The 23499-nt window shown below is 42.5% G+C and overlaps 1 protein-coding gene across 5 annotated transcripts in view; it reads left to right on the forward strand.

Annotated features, from left to right (window-relative positions):
• kansl1b (KAT8 regulatory NSL complex subunit 1b) overlaps positions 1-23499 on the forward strand; it is a 292755-nt gene that overhangs the window by 78448 nt on the left and 190808 nt on the right. For all 5 annotated transcript variants that reach the window (XM_043675343.1, XM_043675344.1, XM_043675342.1 and 2 more), the window contains one exon: positions 20430-21819. In XM_043675343.1, coding sequence (XP_043531278.1) covers positions 20504-21819 — 1316 coding nt within the window. In that variant the 5' untranslated portion in view covers positions 20430-20503. The remainder of the gene's footprint in view (positions 1-20429; positions 21820-23499) is intronic.

Here is a 23499-nt window from a genome sequence, read left to right on the forward strand (position 1 = left end):
ATGGGGAACCTTATCAAATGCCTTGCTGAAGTCCATATACACCACATCCACCGCTCGACCCTCATCAACTCTTCTAGTCACTTCCTCAAAGAACTCGATAAGGTTTGTGAGGCATGAACTGCCCCTCACAAAGTCGTGTTGACTGCATTTAATCAAGCCATGCTCTTCCAGATGGTCATAAATCCTATCCCTCAGAATCCTTTCTAACACCTTGGAGACAACAGACGTGAGACTGACTGGTCTGAAATTGTCGGCGATTTCCCTATTTCCTTTCTTGAAGAGAGGAATTACATTTGCCTCTCTCCAGTCCTCAGGTACGACTCCAGTGGAGAGTGAGGATGCAAAGATCTTGGCATGTGGCGAAGCAATTGCATTTCTTGTTTCCCAAAGCACCCGGGGACAAATCTGGTCTGGGCCTGGCAACTTGTTGATTTTAATGTTTGACAAAATTTTCAGCACATCAGCTTCCTTTATCTCTATCCATTTCAGCATGCTCTTCAAAGGTTTAATTCACTACAAAGTTCGTTTCTTTCGTAAAGACAGAAGCAAAAAAACACATTTAGGGCTTCCCCTACCACTTCAGACTCCACACACATTCCCTATGCTATCCCTGAAAGGTCCTACTCTTTCTTTGACTATTCTTTTATTGCTCACATAAGTGTAAAATGCCTTTGTATTCTCCCTAATCCGTTCTGCCAAGCCTTTCTCGTGCCCCCTCCTGGCTCTCCTCAGACCATTTTTGAGCTCCTTCCTCGCCTGCCTGTAATCCTCTAGAGCTGAGCTTGACCTTAGCTTCCTCCACCTTATGTAAGCTACTTTTTTCCTTTTGACGAGAAGCTCCACCGCTCTCGTCACCCAATGTTCCTTTATCTTACCACTTCTTGCCTGTCTGAGGGACATATTTATTCATCACTCGCAACAACTGTTCCTTAAACAGTCTCCACATGTCTATAGTGCCTTTACCATGGAACAATTGCTCCCAATCCATGCTTCCTAACTCATGCCTAATCGCATCATAGTTTCCTCTTCCCCAATTAAATATCCTCCCATTTTGCCTAATCCTCTCCTTCTCCATAGCTATGTAGAATGTGAGGCAGTTGTTGTCACTGCTTTCTTCCATCTCCCTGCTGCTATTGGAGGGGCCTGTAGTAAACCCCTTTTGAAATTAAAGTCTGTTTGGCAGGATGACTACCTAGCTTTTCATTTGATGGCTGTAGGTATTTTTAATTCACCTGTTTAGATGTATTATGACGCATGCCTGGAGGAGGAGAGTAAGAACAGTTGAGGCTAAGCCTCCTGGCTGAGTTGACAGGACATTACTACAGTGCCACAAGAGCCTCTTTTAATGCACAGTTTGCTTGTAGATATTTTAATGAATCACTTCAGGTACACTTCCAGGTCAGGCAGAATTTGAACCCAAATTCTCTGGCTTAAAGATAAGAACACTAACACTTGGCGACAGGAGCCCTGTTGACTGCAAGATTCAGATGCATTATTGGACCACGAGTGCTTTGGTTGGCGAAAATATTTCCATTTATGAGTTGTAGAAACCTTTGTAAGAATGTGTATCGGATGTAAGCAGGCAGGGAAGGAGTTAAATTCTGAGTTTTGTGAACCAAGAGGTTCAGCTGATCATGACTCAGATCATATAACAAATTACATTTAACATTGGGGTGCTGGAGGGAAGGGTAATGGATTAACAAGGTGGAAAAGCAGTCATAATGTAGAGTCATTTAACAATATTGGAAGCATTCAGTATGTGAGGGCAGCTAACAAGGGAAAAAATATCCATTGTATGAATCCAGTTAACAAGGTGAAGAACATTCATTGTATAACAGTAAAGGGCTTGGTCTCTGCTATTGATATTCGTTGATTGTAACGGTCACCCAATAAATATGTATGTTGCCGTAGCTGGATACTCCACACTGTAAAATTACTATATAATTTATTGAGAAACTGCTATCCCAGAGAACCCATGTCTGTGCACATGGGCGATAGTTCTCTCTCTCCTCCACGGCCTGGAATAAAGATGAACAAAGTAAAACTATACTGTGTCTCTGAGCATTTTGCTTTGACTGAGGGGGGGGGAAAGGGAAACAGGAACGGCAACATTGGCATAGTCAGCAAGTTCCAAACGAATAGTTGTGATCAGACGGTGTCAGCGGCCGCATGGATCATTGTTGTCTTGAGATGGACTGGCCCACAAGGTAAGATTTTAAACCTTAGTCGTCCTCGATATCCCTGTGTGCCGGAGATGGTCCCTTCACCTGATTGCTCGAACGATAATTTGTTCAGTCAAGAGAAACAGCTTCGCACGTGCGCTCGGAGCAAGAGGTTCAAGTCCTCTACGCTGCATTGGGGGGAGAGGGGTCCGTTTGAGGTTCGAGTCCTCTGCACGGTACTGGGGTTGAAGTCCCCTGGAAGGGGATCGGGATTCTGATTTGAGTCCTCTGCGCAGTACTGGGGTTTGAATACCCTGGGGTGGGTTTGGTTAAGGTTTGAGTCCTCTGCGTGGTACTGGGGTTAGAATCTACTCGGTGGGTTGATTTGAGGTTCACGTCCTCCACTCTCTGCTGAGGTTTGAGCTGTCTGTGTTTGAGGTTCAACCTCTCTGTTTAATTGGGATTCGAGTTTTCTGTCTTTAATTGGGATTCAAGCAAAGTGAGAAAGGGGTAAAGTTCCCTCTGAGGGAAATTTGAAGCTCTGTGAGTCTTTGTTCTGTGGGAAGAGAGTGGCTTGGATTGCAGCGCAATGTGGTCCGCTGTGACGGCTTACTCTTTTTATAAGTGAAATTTCAGTGAAAGGATGCAAAAAGAAAGAAAATACTGAAGTTAAGGCTGCACTAATACTTGAGTTGAAAAGAGAAAGTTTGAGTGTAAATTGTGCTATTCTGAGAGTGTTTGATGTTTAAAAATTTTGGTTTGTTAAAATCCTGGTTCAGAAAATCCTTTTAAGTAACTGTTTTGCCTCGTTTGAATTAGGATCTCAATTCAATGTGTTTTTTGAGCTATGTTTGCTTGTCGGTATTTTACATTTTTGTTTTTACATTGAAATGGTGCAACATTATGTCCTCCTCCTTAAAATTATGAAACTTGCAACCTTAAAACAAATTAGTTGAGTGCCTTGAGCCCCTGATTTATTTCAAATTCCGCAATGCTTGTTTAATAAAAAGAGTTGGGTCATGCTATAGCCAGATGAGAGTATTGTATTATATTGGCTGCTGTGTTTTTAGTGCAGAGTGTCTGCAAAAAGGGGAGTGCATTTTTAGCTTGGTGTTTAAGATTTTCTAGAGAATATCAGAATTTTGAGGCTGAGTTGTTTAGATTCTGTTAATTATTGTTAAGACTTCATTGCCCCCTTCATATTGCATATTCAAAGAATGTTGATCTCTACCAAAGTTGTCCCTGCAAATTCGACTGTTTTATTTGGGTAGTTTCATTTGGAGATAATATTTTAAAATATTAAGCATTTGTTTCCCACAAGTATTTGAGGTTTAAATCTGAACTGAACCTCCCTCTTCAATTGTTAAAGCACAGGAAACATTTTGTTGTTTTCTTGCTGTTCCAGACTTTTTGCAAATACTTTTTCTGACAGCTTTCATATTAGCCAAGTGACAATTTATTAAAATAATTTTTGAATTATCTGAATGGGCTCCCCAAGGGTTTTATTTTTAGGACTGTTGATTGCTGTTTATGAATGACTGAATTGTTTAGGCAATATAATTTACAATTTATGGATTGTACAAAAATTGATAATGTCATAAGTAGTGAACAGAGTAACAGACTTCAAGAATTCAAAGAATGTTGAAAGACACAATTTAGAGTAGTTAAATGTGTGTACTTGTAACCACCTTGGCAAGGAAGGAATGAGAGAGGAAATGCAGCGAACACCATCTCTAGAGTTTCTCCATTCACGGGAAAAGCATGCCTTCGGACCACCACCCACCCCTCCACAACATGACCCAACGGATTCAATCAGCTCCCCAGTCATCAGCACAAAAAAATGAAGTAGCTAATAACAGTGAAGAGGCTTTTTGTCAGTGGCCTTCCTACAGACATTAAACCACGTGAGCTTTACCTTGTCTTTCGATCATTTAAGGGATATGAAAGGATGTCAAGCTAACATCACAACAGCCTGTTGACTTTGTTACATTTAACAGCAGAGCTGGAGCAGAAGCAGCAAAGAAAGCTGCATTCACCTGGCCTGCTACAGCAGCAGCTGCTGCACTGTACACGCGTGTGCAGGTATCCTCCATCTGAAGCATCTCGACAAAGACGGAAGTCTCGTCAGTTTTGTGAAGCATTTTACTGCCCTTGTCCAAGAAATCCAAGATTTCTTCGCGATGTGATGGAAGAACAGTCTGAATTTTGTTTTCAGGTTGGACTTTACTAAAGGAGACTTTGGAGAACTGGCTCATCCCCTCGACTTGGAGGGGATGGAGTGGTCACGAGGGACTGTGAATTTAAGAACTTGATGAGTGAGTTTTTTCCTCACATTCTTCACACTCCACTTACTGTAACAGACTATAACTTTTATTGTTGTAATCATTATCTGCTTAAATACTGACTGTCAGAGTCCTCTGAAAGCTGGTAGTGCCATCTCAGTGGTTATGAAATGATAAAAGGAGGGAATTAGAATGTGTATAGGGTAAAAGCAGGCAGGGAAAGCGTATGCAAGGTCAGCTAACATGGGGAAACATATCCAGTTACCAAGGTTAAGAGTATTCATTGTAGAACAGTAAAGGGCTTGGTCTCTGCAGTTGATACTCATTGATTGTAACAATCACCCTATTAGTATGTATGTTGCCTAATCTGGTTCATTGAGAAACTGTTGTTCATGAACTCATGTGTCTGTGCACGTGGATGATCATTCTCTCCCTCCAGGGGCTGGAATAAAGATGAAGGAGATAAAGCTATACTTAGATTAGATTTCCTCTAGTGTGGAAACAGGCCCTTCAGCCCAACTAGTCCACACCGACCCTCTGGAGAAAGACCCACCCAGACCCATTTCTCAGCTGCTCGGGAGGAAAGAAAACAGAGGCTTGTTGAGGGTGTTGCGAAAAGTGTTGTGATGGTGTTGTGGGGCATTTAGTACAGCTCTTGTTTTTGCAGAGTGAGGTGGCATGCTGTTGTAAAATGAATGATTTGTATATTTCAAAAATGGTGCTTTAACTTTGACCAAAATCTTGTTGCAATCTGTCATTCCTGTTAGGTTCACCTGATGGGCTGGTTATGCTCTTTTTGTCAGTATTTTTTTCATACAGTTCTCAAGAAGACAAGATGTGTTGTATCTTGTTGAAGTGATGAGCCAGTGACTGTGGCATGAGGTTTCGAACATGGAACTTGTTTGCATTTGTGTCTTTGTCCTTCACTTACCCATTCCAGTGTGCTCTCCAGGGAGCAGCTTGAGAACAGTTCCATTTGTAGAACTGTTTTGAATGTATCAAGGTCCATATATAATATAATTTTGTTGTAATATTTGCAGTGGGATTTAGACAAAGGAGAGAACTACAACGCAGCCATTCAAATCATTTGAAACTGAAGGTATTATTAGAGTTGGTAGTGTTAATGCTTCTCTGACAGGGTGCAGCAGGTTTTCTAATGTTCAAAAATCTTGAATAGTATTGAAATACTACAACACAGGTAGAATTTGAACTCTGCCCTCTTGATTCAGAGGGACATCTGATAGATGACGTGTGGAAGTACAGGTGAATCTACAGTCTGTTGCTCTCGAAGTGGTCTCTTCTACACTGGGGAGATGGGGCGCTAACTTGCGGAATGTCCCAGGGAACACCTCTGGCACATGCACTAAACAGCTCCACTACTCTGTGGCCAAACACTTTACCTCCCCCTCCCACTCTGCCAAGGACACACCAGTCCTGGGCTTCCTCCACCACCAAACACTAGCCACCTGACAATTGGAAGAAGATTGCCTCATCTTCTGACTTTGATCCTGAATGATTGGAAGGTCCCATGTGGATTTCACCAGTTGCCCCATTTCCCCTCCCACTACCTTATTTCAGATCCAACTTTCCAACTTGGCACTGCCTGCTTGAACTGTCCTACCTGTCCATCTTCCTTCCTACCTATCCGCCCCACCCTCCCCTCTGATGTATCACCTTCACCTCTACCTTCCTCTACCTATCGTATTCCCACCTTCCTTTCCCTCAGCCTCCTCGGGCCACCCCCTCATTCCTGATGGAGAGCTTATGCTCGAGTGTTAAATCCCCTGCTCCTCAGATGCTTTCTGACTGGCTGTGTTTTCTCGCACCACACCCTTTGACTCTGATGTCCAGCATCTGCAGTCCTTGCTTTCTCTTCCTCAATGTCCAAGTAGCAAGTTGAAGATGTGAGAGAGAAAGCTCTCTGCTGCCAATATGTATTTAAGGCAAAGTTGCTTTATTATTTGTGACTTATACTGTAAGTGTAGCAATGATGTGTATACCTCCTGCGTTCAGAATATTTGATCTGTGGCACTCTCCTAGTCCTATAAGTATTAACAAAAAGTATGCTGTAAAATAATAACATTCTCCTATATTTTTCGAAGTTAGTGAGAATGATAGAGTAATCCACTGCTTAAAGTTCAAGTTTGTTGAAATATGCTTTTTGAGTGTGTAATGGGAAGATCGTCTGTTGCCGTTTTTTTCGTCTTGATACACAAGATGCTGCATCTGTGCTTGAATTAAGCCACTTTAACAGAACAAATACTTTTGAATTTATGACTTGGCAATGTGTCTGATATCAATGGACTAAAAGCACAGCACGGATGGAAACAACCCATTTCCATGAGTAATTTGGTCAGGAGCTAGGGAACTTTGATTCAAAGTGATTGATATAAGCATTAGACAGCAAATGAAATCCATTTTCACTCAGTGATAGGGATCTGGAGCTCACTGCCTGGAAGGAGACTAGAGGCAGAAACGAGCATCTGTTTGGATGTATTTAGTGGTACAGGCCAAGAGCTGGAGAATCGAATGAGCTGGGTGACTCATTTTTGAGCCAGCACGGACATAATGGACACAGTGACATTGAACCGTGTTGTGAATTGTCTAAATCTGAGGTCTGAAAGTACAGCATTTTGGTATGATGGCAGGGAAGGGGCACGATGTGAAATGCTCCTCTAATAAGTCAGCATGGTCATGATGGAGTAACATTGTGTTTCTTGTGTTGTTTGGCACTATCACTGTACTAAATGGGATAGGCTTTGAACAGATCCAGCAACTCAAGATTGGCCATCCATGAGGTGCTGTGGGCCATCAACAGCAGAATTTCACTCTATAATCAGCAACCTCATTGATCAGTGTTATCCCCCACTCAAAAAGGGGATCAGCCCTAGTGTAATGGAGATTGCAGGAGGGCATGCAAGGGGCAGCAGCAGCACATCTGAAAATAAGATGTGAACCCGTTGAAGCGACCAAACAAAAGCAGCAAGTGATAGAGCTAAGCAATCCCACAATCAACGGATCAGATCTGAGCTCTGCAGTCCTGCTGCATTTAGTTGTGAATGATGGTGGACAATTAAAGAACTGACTTCACAAATATCCCCACCCTCAATGATGGAAGACTCCAATACATGAACTCAAAAGTAAGGCTGAAGTAAGTGCAAGTGCTAAATGGGTGGTCCAACTTGGGCCTCTTCCAGTGGTATCCAGCTTTACTTAGACCAGTCTTCAGTCAATTTGATTTGCTCCATTTGATATCAAGAAACAGTTGGCGGCATGGGATATTGAAAAGGCTATGGGTCCTGACAACATTCCAGCAATAGTTACGAAGACTTTTGCTCCCAGACAAGCTGTTCCAGTATAGAGAGACAACACTGGTATCTAACTGACAATGTGGATAATTGCCCAGGTATGTCCTGTACATAAAAAGCATGACAAATCCAACCCAACGAATTATCATCCCATCATTCTACTCTATCAGTGATGGCAGATGTCAACAATAGTGCTATTAAACTGCATCTACTCAGCAATAACCTGCTCAGTGATGCCCAGTTTGGATTCTGCTAGAGCCACACAGCTCCTGACCTCATTACAGTCTTGGTTTAATCATGGATAAAAGAACTGAATTCCAGAGGTGACCGAGAATGACAGCCCTTGACCATGTGGCATCAAGGAGCCCGAGCAAAATGGAAATGAGAGAGAAAACATTGCTGATTGGAGTCATACTTGGCACATCGGAAGATGGTTGTGGTTGTTGGAGGTCAGTCATCTCAGCTCCAGGACAGCTGTATAGGATTTCTTCAGAGTAGTAACTGAGGCCCAAACATCTTCAGCTCCTTCATGAGTGGCATTCTCTCCATCCTGAGGTCAAGAGTGGGAATGTTTGCCAATGGTTACACACTGTTCAGCACCACTCAAGACTCCTCAGATAGTAGCTTATTAAGCAGCCAGTACACAAATTCAACAAGATCTGGAAGATATCCAGGCTTGGGCTGGCAAGTAACAAGTAAAGTTTGTGTCATGTGAATGCCAGGCAATGATATCTCAATTAAGAAACAATCTATAACTGCCTCTTAACATTCAAAGGTGTTACCATCACTGAGTGCCCCACGACAAGAGCAGGTCAGACTAATATGGCAACAAGTAACTCACTACCTGACTCCCAAAAGCCTGCCCATCATTTACAAGGCACAAGTCAGGAGTGTGATGGAATAGTCCCACTTGTGGATGGATGCAGCTCCAACAACACTCAAGAAGCTTGACATCATCTAAAACAAAGTAGCCCGCTTGATTGACACTGTGTCCACTCCCTCCACTACCAATGCTCAGTAGCAGCAGCGTATACCATCTACAAGATGCACTGCAGAAAATCACCGAAGATCCTTGGCACTTTCCAAACCTACAACCACTTTATATCGAGAAGTACAAGGGCAGCAGATACGTGGGAACACCACTACCTGCAAGTAGCTCTCCAAGCCACTCACCATTCTGATTTGGAAATATATTGCTGTTCTTTCACTGTCACTGGATCAAAATTCTGGATTCTCCTCTCTCGGCATTGTGGGCCCAACTACATGTGGACTGCAGCAGTTCTCGAAGTCAGCTCGCCATCACCTTCTCGAGGCAACTAAACGCCAACCCAGCCAGCACTGCTCACATCCCACTAGTGAATGAAGAAAGTCGCTGAGCTAATTAGTCCCTGACAAATCAAGACAAGTCACAAAGGTCTCCATCACAAACAGTGTGCCCTTAGCATTGCATCTATTGCATCCCAGATCATCCACGTAGGCTGAACCAGACTTTGCAGTTTCTCATTCTTCTGGCCCCATCACCACTACAAACCAGTTATTTCCATCATTGCGACAGCCTGTCCTGGTCCATTTTCTCCTGAAACCTGAACCCATTGTTCTGTTACAGCTTTGATTTGTCTCTCGTCTGTCTTGTTCAACCAGTCAATCTGTTAACTTCAAACAAGTCGCATCTTTGCTGCTCATCTTCTGTCTTTAGACATGTGAAACTCATCTATTCTTCCTGCCATTTCTGACTTGGCTCCCAGTCCTCCTCACATCTTAAGACTGAAATTATCCTTCCACAGTTTTACCACATTTTGTGCTCCACATTCTGAAAACTCTGGGAGCAACAACACCTGCAAATTCCCTATCAAACCACACACCATCTGATGTCAAAACTATATCATTGATCCTTAACTCTTGCTGGTTTAAAATCCTGGGAGTCATACCCTGCTGCCTCTACAGCAATATTGTCACTGAACTTAACAGTACACAAACTGCTCTAATTCAGGCCAACATTTCACTAACACATTTGGGGTCATTTAAAGATAAACCATGGTTTTGTGAGTGATGCACAAAATAAAATAACCCTGAACTGTCCAAACTTATGATCTTTTACTTATGTGCATCTCTCCCATCACTACCCATCAACTTTCTTGGCTTCAGCCACTGAGAAACAAACTTCATGATTTCCAAGCATCTCTGCTTCTCCAACTTCCTGAAGATCCCCCCTAAAATCTACCCCTTTAACCAGATTACCAAAGTCAAGTCCTTTCACTTATTTTGTTGCCTGTGACTCGAGGAAACGCCTCAAAACTCTGTGTTTTTGCAGGTTACTGATAAATCCTGGGAATATGTATTTTCCTCCTAAATGGATGACTCCCTTAGGTTATGTAAAACATTTAGTATATCTTGCCACACTCTGTGGGTGTGAAAAAATCACATCATGGTAAGGGTGCATTGTTTATGGTGGGAATCAAACTAATAGCTTTGTGTCTTGCCTTGATTTATCGGGGATTGGTTAGCTCAGTTAACTACAAATATATGGTTGTTCTTCATGCCCATAGTGACTTATCGAAGAAGCGTTTCACATAGCGCTGCTCCCCTGCTCCCATACCATAATGTTGCACATTCGGATTTAGCAGATTCAGACAATTTACAAGACAGACAGATAGCACCCTGCCCATTGTATCTGTGCTGGCTGAAAAATGAATCCCATTTCTCAGCTGTTGGCCTATATCTCTGGCAGTTGCAGGACTTAAGGTGTACATTCAAACAGTGAAATTAGTTTGGAGTTTCTGCGTCTCATCTCTTTTTCAGGTAGTGAGTCACTAACCCTGAGTGAAAATAGATTTTATTTCCTGTCTAATCCGTGTATCAATCACTTTAAATCTATGTTTCCTAGTTCCTGACCAACTTGTTAATCGAAATGAATAGTTTCTACCCATATTGTGCTCTTGGTCCATTGATACCAGTCACATTCCCACATTAAGAATTCAGAAGAACTTGTTTTGTTCAAGTGAATTAATTCAAGCTATTTGCAGCTCCTTTTTATCAATCCTAACCAAATTAGTACAGAAATGAGTCATTTCCATCCACACACTCTAGGCTCTTCTAAACTTTGTATACCTCAGTCAAATTTTGTTTCGTCATCCTTGGTCCAAAAAAAATGCCCAGTCTATCCCATCTTTCCTCAGTGGTAATTTTCAAGTTCTGGCAGCAACATTGTAAATCTAGCAACATCTGTGGAATGAGAAACATTGTTCATGTTTTGAGTCCAATGTGACTCTTTTCATTGCTTTATTTTTAAACCTAATTTCAGCATTAGCTATCCTCTGATTGTTTGGCACCACACACAGTAGTGTCAAGTTGAACTGCAAACATTAGCTCTGTTTTCCTCATGTACAATTGCTGCTGAGTTTGCCCAGCACTGTGTGTATATTCCATATCTGCAAGATTTTTCATTCATCCTAAATCTCCTCCATCTTGCTCTAATGTAATTATATCTTTTCTGTAAATTAGATGATCAGTCATGCTGACGGTGTTCAAGTTGTGACCTAACTAATAATTTATACAGTTCTTTGCTCTTGTGTTTTTTGGAGAAAAAAGGCAAAGGGTTCCACATGCTGTTTTAACCAGTTTGTGGACCCGTCCTGTTATCTTTCGGACCTATGGGGGCTGACTTTAGGATCTTGCATTTCCTCAACAACTCTCAGTATTCTCCTATTATTTGAGTAACCATTTGCCTTCTCAAATGCTTCACCTTTCATTTTTCTGGTTTGAATTTCATGTACCACTTCTATGTCCACCAGACTAGTGTGTTGATATCCTCATTTTCAACTAAACAGCCATATCTTTGTCATCTGTAAACTTCTTGATCATGCATTTGCATCCAGTTACTTCAAAAACACCAGAGAAAGCAAAAAACTTGATACTGAGTCCTGCGGAACCCCACCCAAAATGACTTTCCAGTCACAAAAACACTTGTCAACTATCAGTTTATGTTTCCCACCCATGAGAAAATGTTGGACCCAAATAGACCTGTCAAGTCTGCACTGACTCTCCAAAGAGCATGCCACTCTCAGCCAGCCTCCAAAGCCCACATGTACCATGCTTAATCCACCTAAAAACAGACCCCAACACAAGGGATATATTTCCCTCCCCACCTATATCAGCATTACGAACAGATCATTACCACCTCGACTCCCTCGTCACAGCCATGAAGAAGTGCAAAACCTTTGCTCATGAGCAACCTCCGTCCAAGGCTCCAAAGGATCTTTCCACATCAGACAGAAATTTACCTGTACCTCCACCAATGTCATCTACTGTATCCGTTGCACCCGAAGTGGTCGTCTCTACATTGGGGAGACAGAATGCCAACTTGTGAATCGTTTCAGAGAACACTCGCACCAACCCATCCACCGCACCGTGGCTGAACACTTCAACTTCCCCTCTCACTCTGCTAAGGACTTGCAGGTTCTGGGTTTTCTTCATCGACAAACCCTCACCACCTGATGTCTGGAGAAAGAATGCCTCATCTTCCACCTTGGGACCCTGCAACCACACAGGATTAATCTGGATTTCACCAGTTTCCTCAGTTCCCATCCCCCCAACATTATCCCAGCCCCAAGCCTCAAATTCTCCCCCACCTTCTTGACTTGTCCATTTATCCGCTGCACCTTCCTCTCTGACCTATCACCTTCTCCCCCACCTTAAATACCTATTGCATTCTCAGCTACCTTCCAGACCCAGCCCCACCTCCTTGCATTTATCTCTCAGCACCCCCGGCCCACAAGCTTCATTCCTGATGAAGGGTTTCTACCCAAAACATCCATTCTCCTGCTCCTCTCATGTTGCCTGACCGGCTGTGTTTTTCCAGCACTACAAACTCGACTGTGATCTCCAGCATCTGAAGTCCTCACTTTAACCATTGCTAATCCATTTAGTCTGCACATCGCTGCACACTGGGGCAATTTTAGTGCAGCCAGTCCCCCTGACCTTGTACATTTTTGGACTGTGGGAAAAAATTGGAGCACCAGCGCTGACACAGGGACAGGATGCAAGCTCCATTCAGGCAGTCACCCAAGGCTGTAATTGAACCTGGGTCCCTAGTACTTTCAGGCAGCAGTGCTAACCATTGGGCCATCATGCTGTCATTTTAGCACTATCACAGCTTCTGCAATATCCCTCAGACCGTTTTCGCGATTACTTCATGGACTGAACTGGATTCATTGAAAACAGTCATCTGTGATGTTGGGGACTTTGCGGTAAAGGTTTGGTCCTCTTAGTCTATTGTCAAAAATATCTTTGGGTTATAGAGTCATGGTAACAGCCCCTTCGGTCCAACTGGTCCATGCCGACCAGATCTCATAAATAAATCTTGCCCCCATTGCCAACATTTGGCCCAAATTCCTCTAAACCCTTTCTATTCATATGCCCATCTGGAAACCTTTTAAATGTTGTAATTGTACCAGCCTCCTCCACTTCCTTTAGCAGCTCATTGCAAACACGCACCACCCTCTGTTTGAAAACATTACCCCTTGGGTCCCTATTAAATCTTTTCTCTCTCAGCATAAACCTATGCTGCCTAGTTTTGGACTCTTCCCTACCCAAGGAGGAGACCTTGACTATTCACCCGAAACATACCCCTTATAATTTTGTAAATCTCAGCCTCCCATGCACCAGGGAAAACAGCCCTAACCTATTCAACCCCTCCCTATAGCTCAAATCCTCCAACTCTGGCAACATCCTTGTAAAAATCAACGAGGTAAAAACAATGACTGCAGATGCTGGAAACCAGATTCTGGATTAGTGGTGCTGGAAGAGCACAGCAGTTCGGGCAGTATCAAAGGAGCTTCGAAATCGACGTTTTGGGCCAAAGCCAGAATTGCACGCAATATTCCAACAGTGGCCTAACCAATGTCCTGCACAGCCACAACATGACCTCCCAACCCCTGTACTCAATACTCTGACTGATAAAGGAAAGCGCACCAAACACCGCCTTCACTTTCCTATCTACCTGCGACTCCACTTTCGAGGAGCGATGAACCTGCACTCCAAGGTGTCTTTGTCCAGCAAAACTCCTTAGGACCTTACCATTAAGTGTATACGTCCTGCTAAGATTTGCTTTCCCAAAATGCAGCACCTCACATTTATCTGAATTAAACTCCACCTGCCCCTTCTCAGCCCATTGGCCCATCTGATCAAGATTCCGTTGTAATCTGAGGTAACCTCCTTCGCTGTCCACAACACCTCCAGTTTTGGTGTCATCTGCAAACTTACTAACTATACCTCTTATGCTCACATCCAAATCATTTATATGTAGTGGACCCAGCACTGATCCTACGTTTTATACAGTTCCAGCATAACCTCCCTGCTCTTAAAAGCTCTCTGCCTTAACTAATAAAGGCAAGTGGATCTGACAGCATCTGTAGAGACAAACACATGGTGTATCGTGTCAGCGATGCTTTGAGAGCTGAGGAAAGATGGAAATGTTGTTTACAACTATAAGTTGGTTAAGGAGGTGGTCAGAAGCTCTGAAAGGTTGGGCACAGGAGAGGTGAAATATCCAAGGTTCAAGGTGCAAACAGCTGATGAGTCTGGCTGTGGGGGAAGGGGGAAAACTGTGGGGGAAAACTTTCCTAGATCAAGTTTTAATGGCTGCATAATAGTCCAAGTGCAACTAAAGGAATAAAAAGGGAAGAAAAACTGCTACTTTGAGTACATTCCCATTAAGAATCAATTGCATTCCCTCCATTTTCTCTGTCACATCTGTGGAGGTTATACGCAATCTTTTATGCTCACTGATCTTTCTTTGACATTGGGCTGAAGATCACCCTCAAAGCGTAGTTCGCAGAGTCTTTTGCCTCTGATCTACAGTGCATACTTAGAATTATAGAATAGTGAGAACTATATTGAAGAAGATGCTCACACGCATCCTCTCCCTTCCAGAATCCCATGTCCCAATGTATTCAACCACATATTGACCTCTGCCATTTCCATCACCTCCCTCATGATGGTAGCACCAAACTCAACTTTCCCCTCCCTTTTCCACATTCTGAAGGGACCATTCTTCTGTGACCATCTATTTCATCCTTGGTCATCACTGACACCCCTTCCGTCTATCAGCACACAATTGCTTGCACTAACAGGAGAATAACACGAGTTCTTTTACTTTCTCCACTGTTTCTGTCCAAATTTGTTCAAAATGAAACTGATTTGCTTTTGCATCTTTCAATTTGGTATGCTGAATTTGTTCCTGACGATGTTTTCTCTGCCTTATGGAGAGCAAATGGCAGTTGTGCCTGCTGTGTGGACCAACCGTATTCAAACTAAATAAGACTGTGCTTGTGCCTTCCTGTTCTTGCTACCAAAGACTGAGTCTTGCATTTATCTACATTATACTTCATCTGCTATGCATTTGCCTAGTATTTCAACTTGTTGAAGCATCTCTGTATTCTCCTCAGAGGTCATCCTCCACCCCGTTTCGTGTGGCCTGCAAAATGGTAATATTCCATTTGGCTCCCTCATCTAAATGAATGATTTATTGTGAATAGCTGGGGTCCAAGGACTGATCCCCACAGTCCACTCCTGGTCACTGCCTGCCACTTGGAAAAAGACCCTTGTCTTTCTCTGTTTTCTGTCTGTCATGTCAGTACACTATGCTTATCCCATGGTGCTTCAGTTTTACATGCTAACATCTTAAGTGAGACCTTACCTAAACCTTTTGAAAGTCCAAGGCAACTACATATACTTGCTTCTCCTTAACAACGTTATTACTTAGATAAAAAAAAAACCCAATGATTTGTCTAACATGATTTTCCTTGTAGTGTTTTCCAAGCACTCTGCTTTTTAATATTTTATGATGGATTTTAGTAGTTTTCCACTAACGATGTCAGGCTAACCGGTGTGTAATAACTTATCTTCTCTATCTCCCGTTTTTGAAAAGTGTAGATGATATCAGCACCCCTCAATCCATAGGAACTGTTTCAGGTGATCACCAGTGCACCCAATATTTTGAGACGGACTTCCTCAGTGCTTTGATGTAGATGATTGGGCCCTGAGGGTTTATCAAACTTTAATCCCATCTGTTTCCACAAAACCATTTCCATACTAATACTGATTTCCTTCATTTCTTCATATATTAGCAGAAGTTTTTGTAATCACTTTGCAAGCTTGTGGTCATTCTGTATTTCACCTCTCTTTTTGAATCCCTTTTACCTTTTCTTTTGAAATCTGAATTGCTCCCAGTCCTCAGGTCTGTTGCTCGTTTGGCCACTTTGCACGCTTCTTCTTTGAATGCAATACCATCGTTAATTTCTGCTTTCAGGCTACTTTTCCTATTTGATTTTTATGCCAAACAAGGGTGAACAATGGTTACAGTGCCTCTATGCACTCTAAGTGTTTGCAATTTGCTTATCCAGTGTTGTCCCTTTTAAGTAATGGTCTCCAATTTATCATAGCTGAGTTGTGCCTCAGACCATGTGTCGTTTTCTTAACGTAGATTCAGGACCCTAGTCTCAGAATTAACAACATTACTCTAGATCTTAATGAAGAATTCTATCATATTATCGTAACTCTCCCCAAAGAGGTGTTAGGTAATTAGATTGACAATTATTCCTTTCATATTACGCAGTACCTTGACAAGGTCAAAAAAGAAGTTGCTGGAAAAGCTAAGCAAGTCTGGCAGCTTCTGTTAAGAGAAATCAGAGTTAATGTTTTGGGTCCGGTGACCCTTCTTTAGAACCGGATCGAAAATCTTAACTTTGACCTTTCTTCATAGATGCTGCCAGACCTGCTGAGCATTTCCAGCAACTTCTGTTTTTGGTTATGTTTTACAGCATCGGCAGTTCTTCGGATTTTTACCCAGGTTGGGTGGTCTATTCTCTATTTGTTCTTGCAATGTATTTTGTAAATGACGTTTGTTTTGCTTGCTGTCTGTACGGTGTCTTTCAAGTTCATTATCTGCTGTTGTAGTGTGTTGGTGGGTTTGTGGGCTACCATGATACCAAGAGGTCCGAGTCGTCTGGCAGTCATTTCTGAGATGCCTTTGAAGGGGAGAGTGGCGAGGGTTTCTGGACGTGTTTTGTCTGCTTGTTTGGGTTTGTTGCTGAGAAATCAGCAGTGTGTGTTCATTGCTGTATAGGTGAATTTGCTGTGCTCTTTGTAGTTCCTTTGTGCTGTTGTGTGTGACGGCTAGTTGGACAACACTACATTGGACAAACAGGCAGAGAAAATTAGCCACCAGGATATCTGAACATCAACTAGCTGCAAAAAGACATGACCCATTCTCACTAGTATCCTCATATACAGATGAGGAAGGACGCCACTTTGACTGGCACAACACATCCACCCAAGAACAAGCCAAACAGAGACGTGAACGAGAATTCCTAGAAGCTTGGCATTCCAACCCGGAACTCTCCTAAAGAAATGAATTAACTTGGATCCCATTTACCACCCTCTGAGAAAAAAAACAGGAATTGACATCACCACAGGAAATGATGTCACCAACCCAAAGAAACCAAAACACACAAATTGAAAGTGGGTCATAACACTAGTTGTTCACCCCAGAGGCTCACTGACTATGTTACCTAGTATGGTGATGAAATGTTTCTGACAATGAATCTTCCAGCTCCGTGAACAAACTTGGATCCAGAACCTCGACCTGAGCTATAAATCTTCTCCAAATTCGCTAGCCTTAAGGTTGTTAACTAGATGATTGAATCTGAGGCTATATTTGGTTAGGCCTGATCAATTCATGCAGGTCACTTGGAATACAGTGAGATCAAAATGATGTGGCTATTCGCAACCAGCAATTTTGGCTTTAAAATTTTGTTCTTTCTCAACTTTGGGATTGTGGTCAGCCAGTGTTGATTTGAGCAGGTCAGAATGTCCTTCACTCCTGTGTGCATTGTGAGATGTGTTGCCTTTTGGATCAGGGTTACCACAAGTCACAATATATCTGGCCAAGTGTTGGAGTTTGTAAATGGTTTGCCCAGAGTTCATGATGTATTCAAAGAAAAAGAGATGAAATTTTTAATTGGTCATGAAAACTTCATAGAATATTAGATGGAACAAAGGTCAGATCTTTGTTTCTTTTTTCTTGCTCCCACGTCTTGATAAGGGATGGATTTGTCTGAATTGAATTGAATTTATTGTCACGTGTACCGAGGTGAAAAGCTTTGTCTTGCAAGCAGTACAGGTAGATCACATAGTTAAGTAGCACAGATAGTAAATAATAGGTAAACAGCAGCAAAAGCAAAAACACAGCTACAGGCGAATGTTAAGAGATTGAGAGTCCATTCAGTATTCTAACAACAGTAGAATAGCAACTGTTTTGAAACTGGCTGGTGCATGTGTTCAGGCTTCTGTCTGAGTTGGTAGACTGTCCCTGATGGTAGAGGTTGTAGAAAAAGATTGCCAGGGTTTAGTGGATCATTGAGAATGCTGGCAACCTTTCTTTGACAGTGGGCTGAGTAGATGAATTATATAGATGGGAGGTTGGCCTTTGTGATTGTTTGGGCCAAGTTTACTACTCTTTGTAACCGTCTCCGACCTTGAATGGTACAGTTACCATACCAGGTAGTGATACATCCAGACAGAATGTCTCAATGGCGCAGCTATAAAAGTTTGCTGTCATGCCAAATTTCCTCAACTGCCTGAGGAAGAAGAGACATTGTTGGGCCTTTGTAACCAATGCATTCACATGAAGAGTCTAAGAAAGCTTGTTGTGGATGACCACTCTCAGGAACTTGACACTCTCCACTTGTTCCACCTCTGTGCTGTTAATATGTAGTGGGGGGTGGCATGAGTAACATCCCACCGAAAGTCAATAATGAGTTCCTTGGTTTTGCCGGCATTGAGAGCTAGGTTGTTCTCTGCACCATTTTTCCAGGTCTTCCACCTCCCTTCTGTAGTCTGTTTTGTCACCTTCTGAAAGAGCACTATGCTAAAGTTGTTCTTGATTTGGAAGGGATGGAGAAATCAGTTAGCATTTTCACTTTTGTTCAGTGTGATACCTGACAGTCAGAGTCATAGAGATGTACAGCATGGAAACAGACAGTTTGGTCCAACTCGCCCATGCCGACCAGATATCCAAACCTAATCTAATCCCATTTGCGAGCACTTGGCCCATATCCCCCTAAACCTTTCCTTTTCATATACCCAGCCAGATGCCTTTTAAATGTTGTAATGTACTCGCCTCCACCACTTCCTCTGGCAGCTCATTCCATACATGCACTGCCCTCTGTGTGAAAACGTTGCCCCTTGGGTCCCTTTTATATCTTTACCCTCTCACCCTAAACCTGTGCCCTCTTGTTCCAGACTTGCGCACCCCAGGGAAAAGACCTTTGTCTATTTATCATATCCATGCTCCACATGATTTTATAAACCTCTATAAGGTTTATAGACCCTCCGACGCTCTAGGGAAAACAGTGCCAGGTTATTTAGCTTCTTCTTAGTTCAAATCCTCCAACCCTGGCAACATTCTTGTAAGTCCTCTCTGAACCCTTTGAAAATTCACTGCATCCTTCCAATAGGAAGGAGACCAGAATTGCCCGCAGTATTCCAAAAATGGCCTAACCAATGTCCTGTACAGCCGCAACATGAGCTCCAAACTCATATATTCAATCCGCTGACCAATAAAGGAAAGTGTACTTTTCTACCTATCCTTTCTACCTATGACTTCACTTTCAAGGAACTATGAACCTGCACTCCAAGGTCTCTTGGTTAAGCAACACTCCCCAGGACCTTACCATTAAGTAGCTAAATCCTGCTCTGATTTGCTTTTCCAAAATGCAGCACCTGGCACATCAATTGTTAAAATTTGCTGGGAATAACTAATGTGAATGAGACGTGGGAAGGTATTGAATGTTGCATGAAAAAAAACTTAGCGTCTTCTCACGAGAAGCTAATGAGAGGAAGTCAGCTCAAAATAAAGACATGCAAGTTATACATTTTACTTAGGTGGGGCAAGGTGCTCTCGAAGGTATAATCAGAGCCAAAGATAGTTAACACTCTCAGGAGAAGAGAACATTGAGCACTGGTTTGTATATGATTACATTCTTGGCACCATCACATGATCTAAGTGTTAATAATGTTAGGAATGTATTATAAGTTAATTTGTTTTCCCTGACATTTTGAAATAATATGAAAAGTCTATTGTTAAGTCCTGTTTGACTCAGTTGTTTAGAACTCCTGGCCTCAGTTGACATCAGCTCGGTTTCAAAATTTTAGATAATACGGAAGGTGTTATAATATTAAGATGTTGCCCACAATTATTTTTGAGAGTTCTGCTCTGCACACTTTCCATTCCTTCTCCCCAATAAGGCCCGGCAGCACAGTTTATTTTCATGATTTTAATGTAGAATGAATTTCATACTTGGATACAGTCATTTCCGATTGTTAACGTCTTGATATTCAGTGTCTGTTTTGTAGTCCTTTGAAGGAAACTATCACTTAATCCAGTAGTTCACAAAATTCTGCTTTGTTTTGCACTAAATTCCACTTACTTTGCACTTCGATTTATCCTGTAACTTGGAATCCTTAATACAACAACATAAAAGTGAAAGCAGCAATTTTGGGTCGAAGATTTTATATTTATAGTATTGTGAATAAGAAGGAACAGTTAGTATTGAAGGATGTGTCAGTAAGTTTTTTTTTTGTAATGCATTTTTAAATTCTGTTTTGTTTCATTACAGGCTAGCAGCAGGAGGAGGGAGTGGAGCTGGCCTCTGTGGTTGGAGAGGCCAGTGTGTCTGGGTCTCAGCGCTGCATGGCTGCGATGGCGCCCGCTCTCACAGAAGCGGCAACTGAAGCTCACCATAGATTCAAACTGGCAACTCCATCTTCCTCCCTCTCTCCATCAGGCACAGCGGACTGTGATAACAGCAATTCCCTTAACAATTCCAAAAGGAAAGCCTTTGCAGACGACCACAGTCTGGATTTTCGGAAAAACTCCAGGAGTGAAGATCACTGCAAATTGGTATCCCCATACCGCTGTCTTGATGCAGCATCTCGTCCACCTCCTCCCCCAGAATCAGTGAAACTCCAAGGATCTTTCAGCAAGCACGCAGTCATCAAATCTCATACCATATTGTCACATTCATTACTGGACACCGGTGTAATTAGGGCAGAGCTGATTGACGGGCAACCTGCCTTGGAATTTTCTCCTAGCCTTTTGAAAACAATGAGTGCAAGTAGCAACCAACCTTCACTGCCCTTACCCCCACAACCACCAGTCAATGGCTTGGCCAAGAAGTCTGCTGTTAATATACGCTCAGATTCTGATCTGAACAGTGCAGAAGTTGTGGGAAAAGCAGTTTACCCAGAGCTGCCAAACGTTGGGCCCAACCAAGTAGAAAATTCTAGCAAATTGGCTTTGAATAGCAATATAACAACAAGGGAAGTGGAAGGAGAAGAAAGCACTTTGGAAGAGTTAAACCCTATCACAGAGGATTTATCCAACTCTGAGGCCATCAGGCAGCCAGAATTTGGAGAAAATGGTGTTGGTAATAAAGAACTTTTATTCTCAACAGGAAGCTCACTTAGTACAGTTTGTGCAAATTCTGTTGATTGCAAGTCTTCTGCCTCAAAATCAAGTTCCATGAACATTGTGGATACTGAGGTTCATAGTAGGACGCTGCTGGCTCAGACCAGGCAAAGTGAAATTGAAAGAAGGGCTTGTAGGCTTCGGAAAAGACTAGAAGTTGTTCAGGCAAAGCAGGTGGAGCGTCACGTTCAACAGCAACTTGGAGGATTTGTGGAGAAAACTGTACACAGACTTCCCTACTTTGACTGTCTGAAACGTCAGGATGGGTCGCTGCGAAATCAGCAGTTGGTTTTCGCTTGTAAATCAGATTCTGCCTCACGGAAAGGGGGTGAAAGTGTTTCGGAAACATTGGCAAATTTCTTCAAGAGCAGTTCGGTGTCGAAAGGGATTGAAAAATTTGTTTCAAGTTCTGACTCAAAGCTACGGTTCAGCGAGAATGCGTTTGATTCGGATGTTACTGAGAGCAGTTCTGGTGGAGAATCTGACACTGAAGAGGAATTATTTGCCAAAGTGGGAATGGAGCAGTATCAGGCACCTGTGTAAGTATAACATAAAGGGCTTTGATACATCTGATACCTTTGTAGATGTCATGATGGAAAGTACTTCAAATATCTTTCTCCTACTTTTCAGAATCTCGTAGAATCTTCCGCTGTGAAATTGCTTTTTGGCTACAACTAGTGATGTTCTTAAAGATTTAAATTAGACCTGGAAGTTGGGGATAGCCTACTCCTTAGAAAGGGGCAGAAAAAGGAATCATCAGGTATTGAAAGGATGGTAACCAGTATAATTGCTTAAGCGGGTTGCTTGATTAAACACAGGGTTGTTGTTATGTAGATTGATCATGAGAACATTACAGATTTTGATATAAATGGATTGTCAGACTGGATTTGGTTTAGGGAAAAAAAGCAATCTCTTTACACTTGCCAGTTAACAGCCACAGGCTGGCTTGCATTGTACAAACAGTGATGCAGTAGATATGTGAAAAATAATTTTTCAGTTTGTTCATACCTGCCCTTTTACAGTCAGTGGTGTTTAAAAAACAGGACTTATTCTGAAAACCTCATATTTTGTCCTTGGCTGCGGTCTTTGGATCACTGTGCTCAAGTCTGCCATGTTGCCAGTAGAGTCAGACATGTTTTCATTACAAAGTCCCAGTGCACTTGTCTCTCTTTCCCCCCCCCCCCGCATTTGCAGTTTCGACTGGGGACGTAGCCAGGTGAGCAGCAGGCTGACATTGAACACATCAGAAGCATTGGCCCCTCAAGTTGAAGAATGTACTGATCTATTTGTCAGTTCTGTTATGGAATATGTGGTGCTATTGACCTTCTTGGAGGTTTTTATGGTCGCTTCTGGACTCTGCATGCAAGCAAAATGAGCCTTGTCATCTGGTTGGTTAACCTTCACTTTTCTGCTACTTATTCGAAGCATATTGCATTATTGCAGCATCTTTGAATCTAGCATGGTAGAAGCAGATGTCAGCGGCGAAGTTTCCAGGCTTCCTCCATCATAAAAACGGCTGTTAGAACAGTTGGGTTGTTCTCTTCTATCTTAACAAAAGCCTTGACTTTGACAATGAGGTGCCATTGATTGTTTTTTTTAAATTCCTAATTGTCCCTAATCCATTAGCTGGAGCTTCGCCAAGAATTTGTGGGGCAATGCCAGAATTATGTTTGAGGCTAGAATTATCCAGATACTTGGGGCAGTTGCCTGTATCTGTTAAGTTTTCTTCACTTTCCTGAGAAATGTTAGCACAGACTATGCATTGAACTCCTTGAGAGGATTTAAACTAGTAAGGTGAGGGGGTGGGACCCAGGGAGGTAGTGAGGAAAGAGATCAATCTGAGATTGGTACAATTGAGAACAGAAGTGAGTCAAACAGTCAGGGCAGGCTGGGACAAGGTAGGACTAATAAATTAAACTGCATTTATTTCAATGCAAGGGGCCTAACAGGGAAGGCAGATGAACTCAGGGCATGGTTAGGAACATGGGACTGGGATATCATAGCAATTACAGAAACAAGGCTCAGGGGTGGGCAGGACTGGCAGCTTAATGTTCCAGGATACAAATGCTACAGAAAGGATAGAAAGGGAGGCAAGAGAGGAGGAGGTGTGGCATTTTTGATAAGGGATAGCATTACAGCGGTGCTGAGGGAGGAAATTCCCAGAAATACATCCAGAGAAGTTATTTGGGTGGAACTGAGAAATAAGAAAGGGATGATCA

Source organism: Chiloscyllium plagiosum, chromosome 33 (genome assembly GCF_004010195.1).
Source record: "Chiloscyllium plagiosum isolate BGI_BamShark_2017 chromosome 33, ASM401019v2, whole genome shotgun sequence".
Taxonomy (NCBI): Eukaryota; Metazoa; Chordata; class Chondrichthyes; order Orectolobiformes; family Hemiscylliidae; genus Chiloscyllium; species Chiloscyllium plagiosum.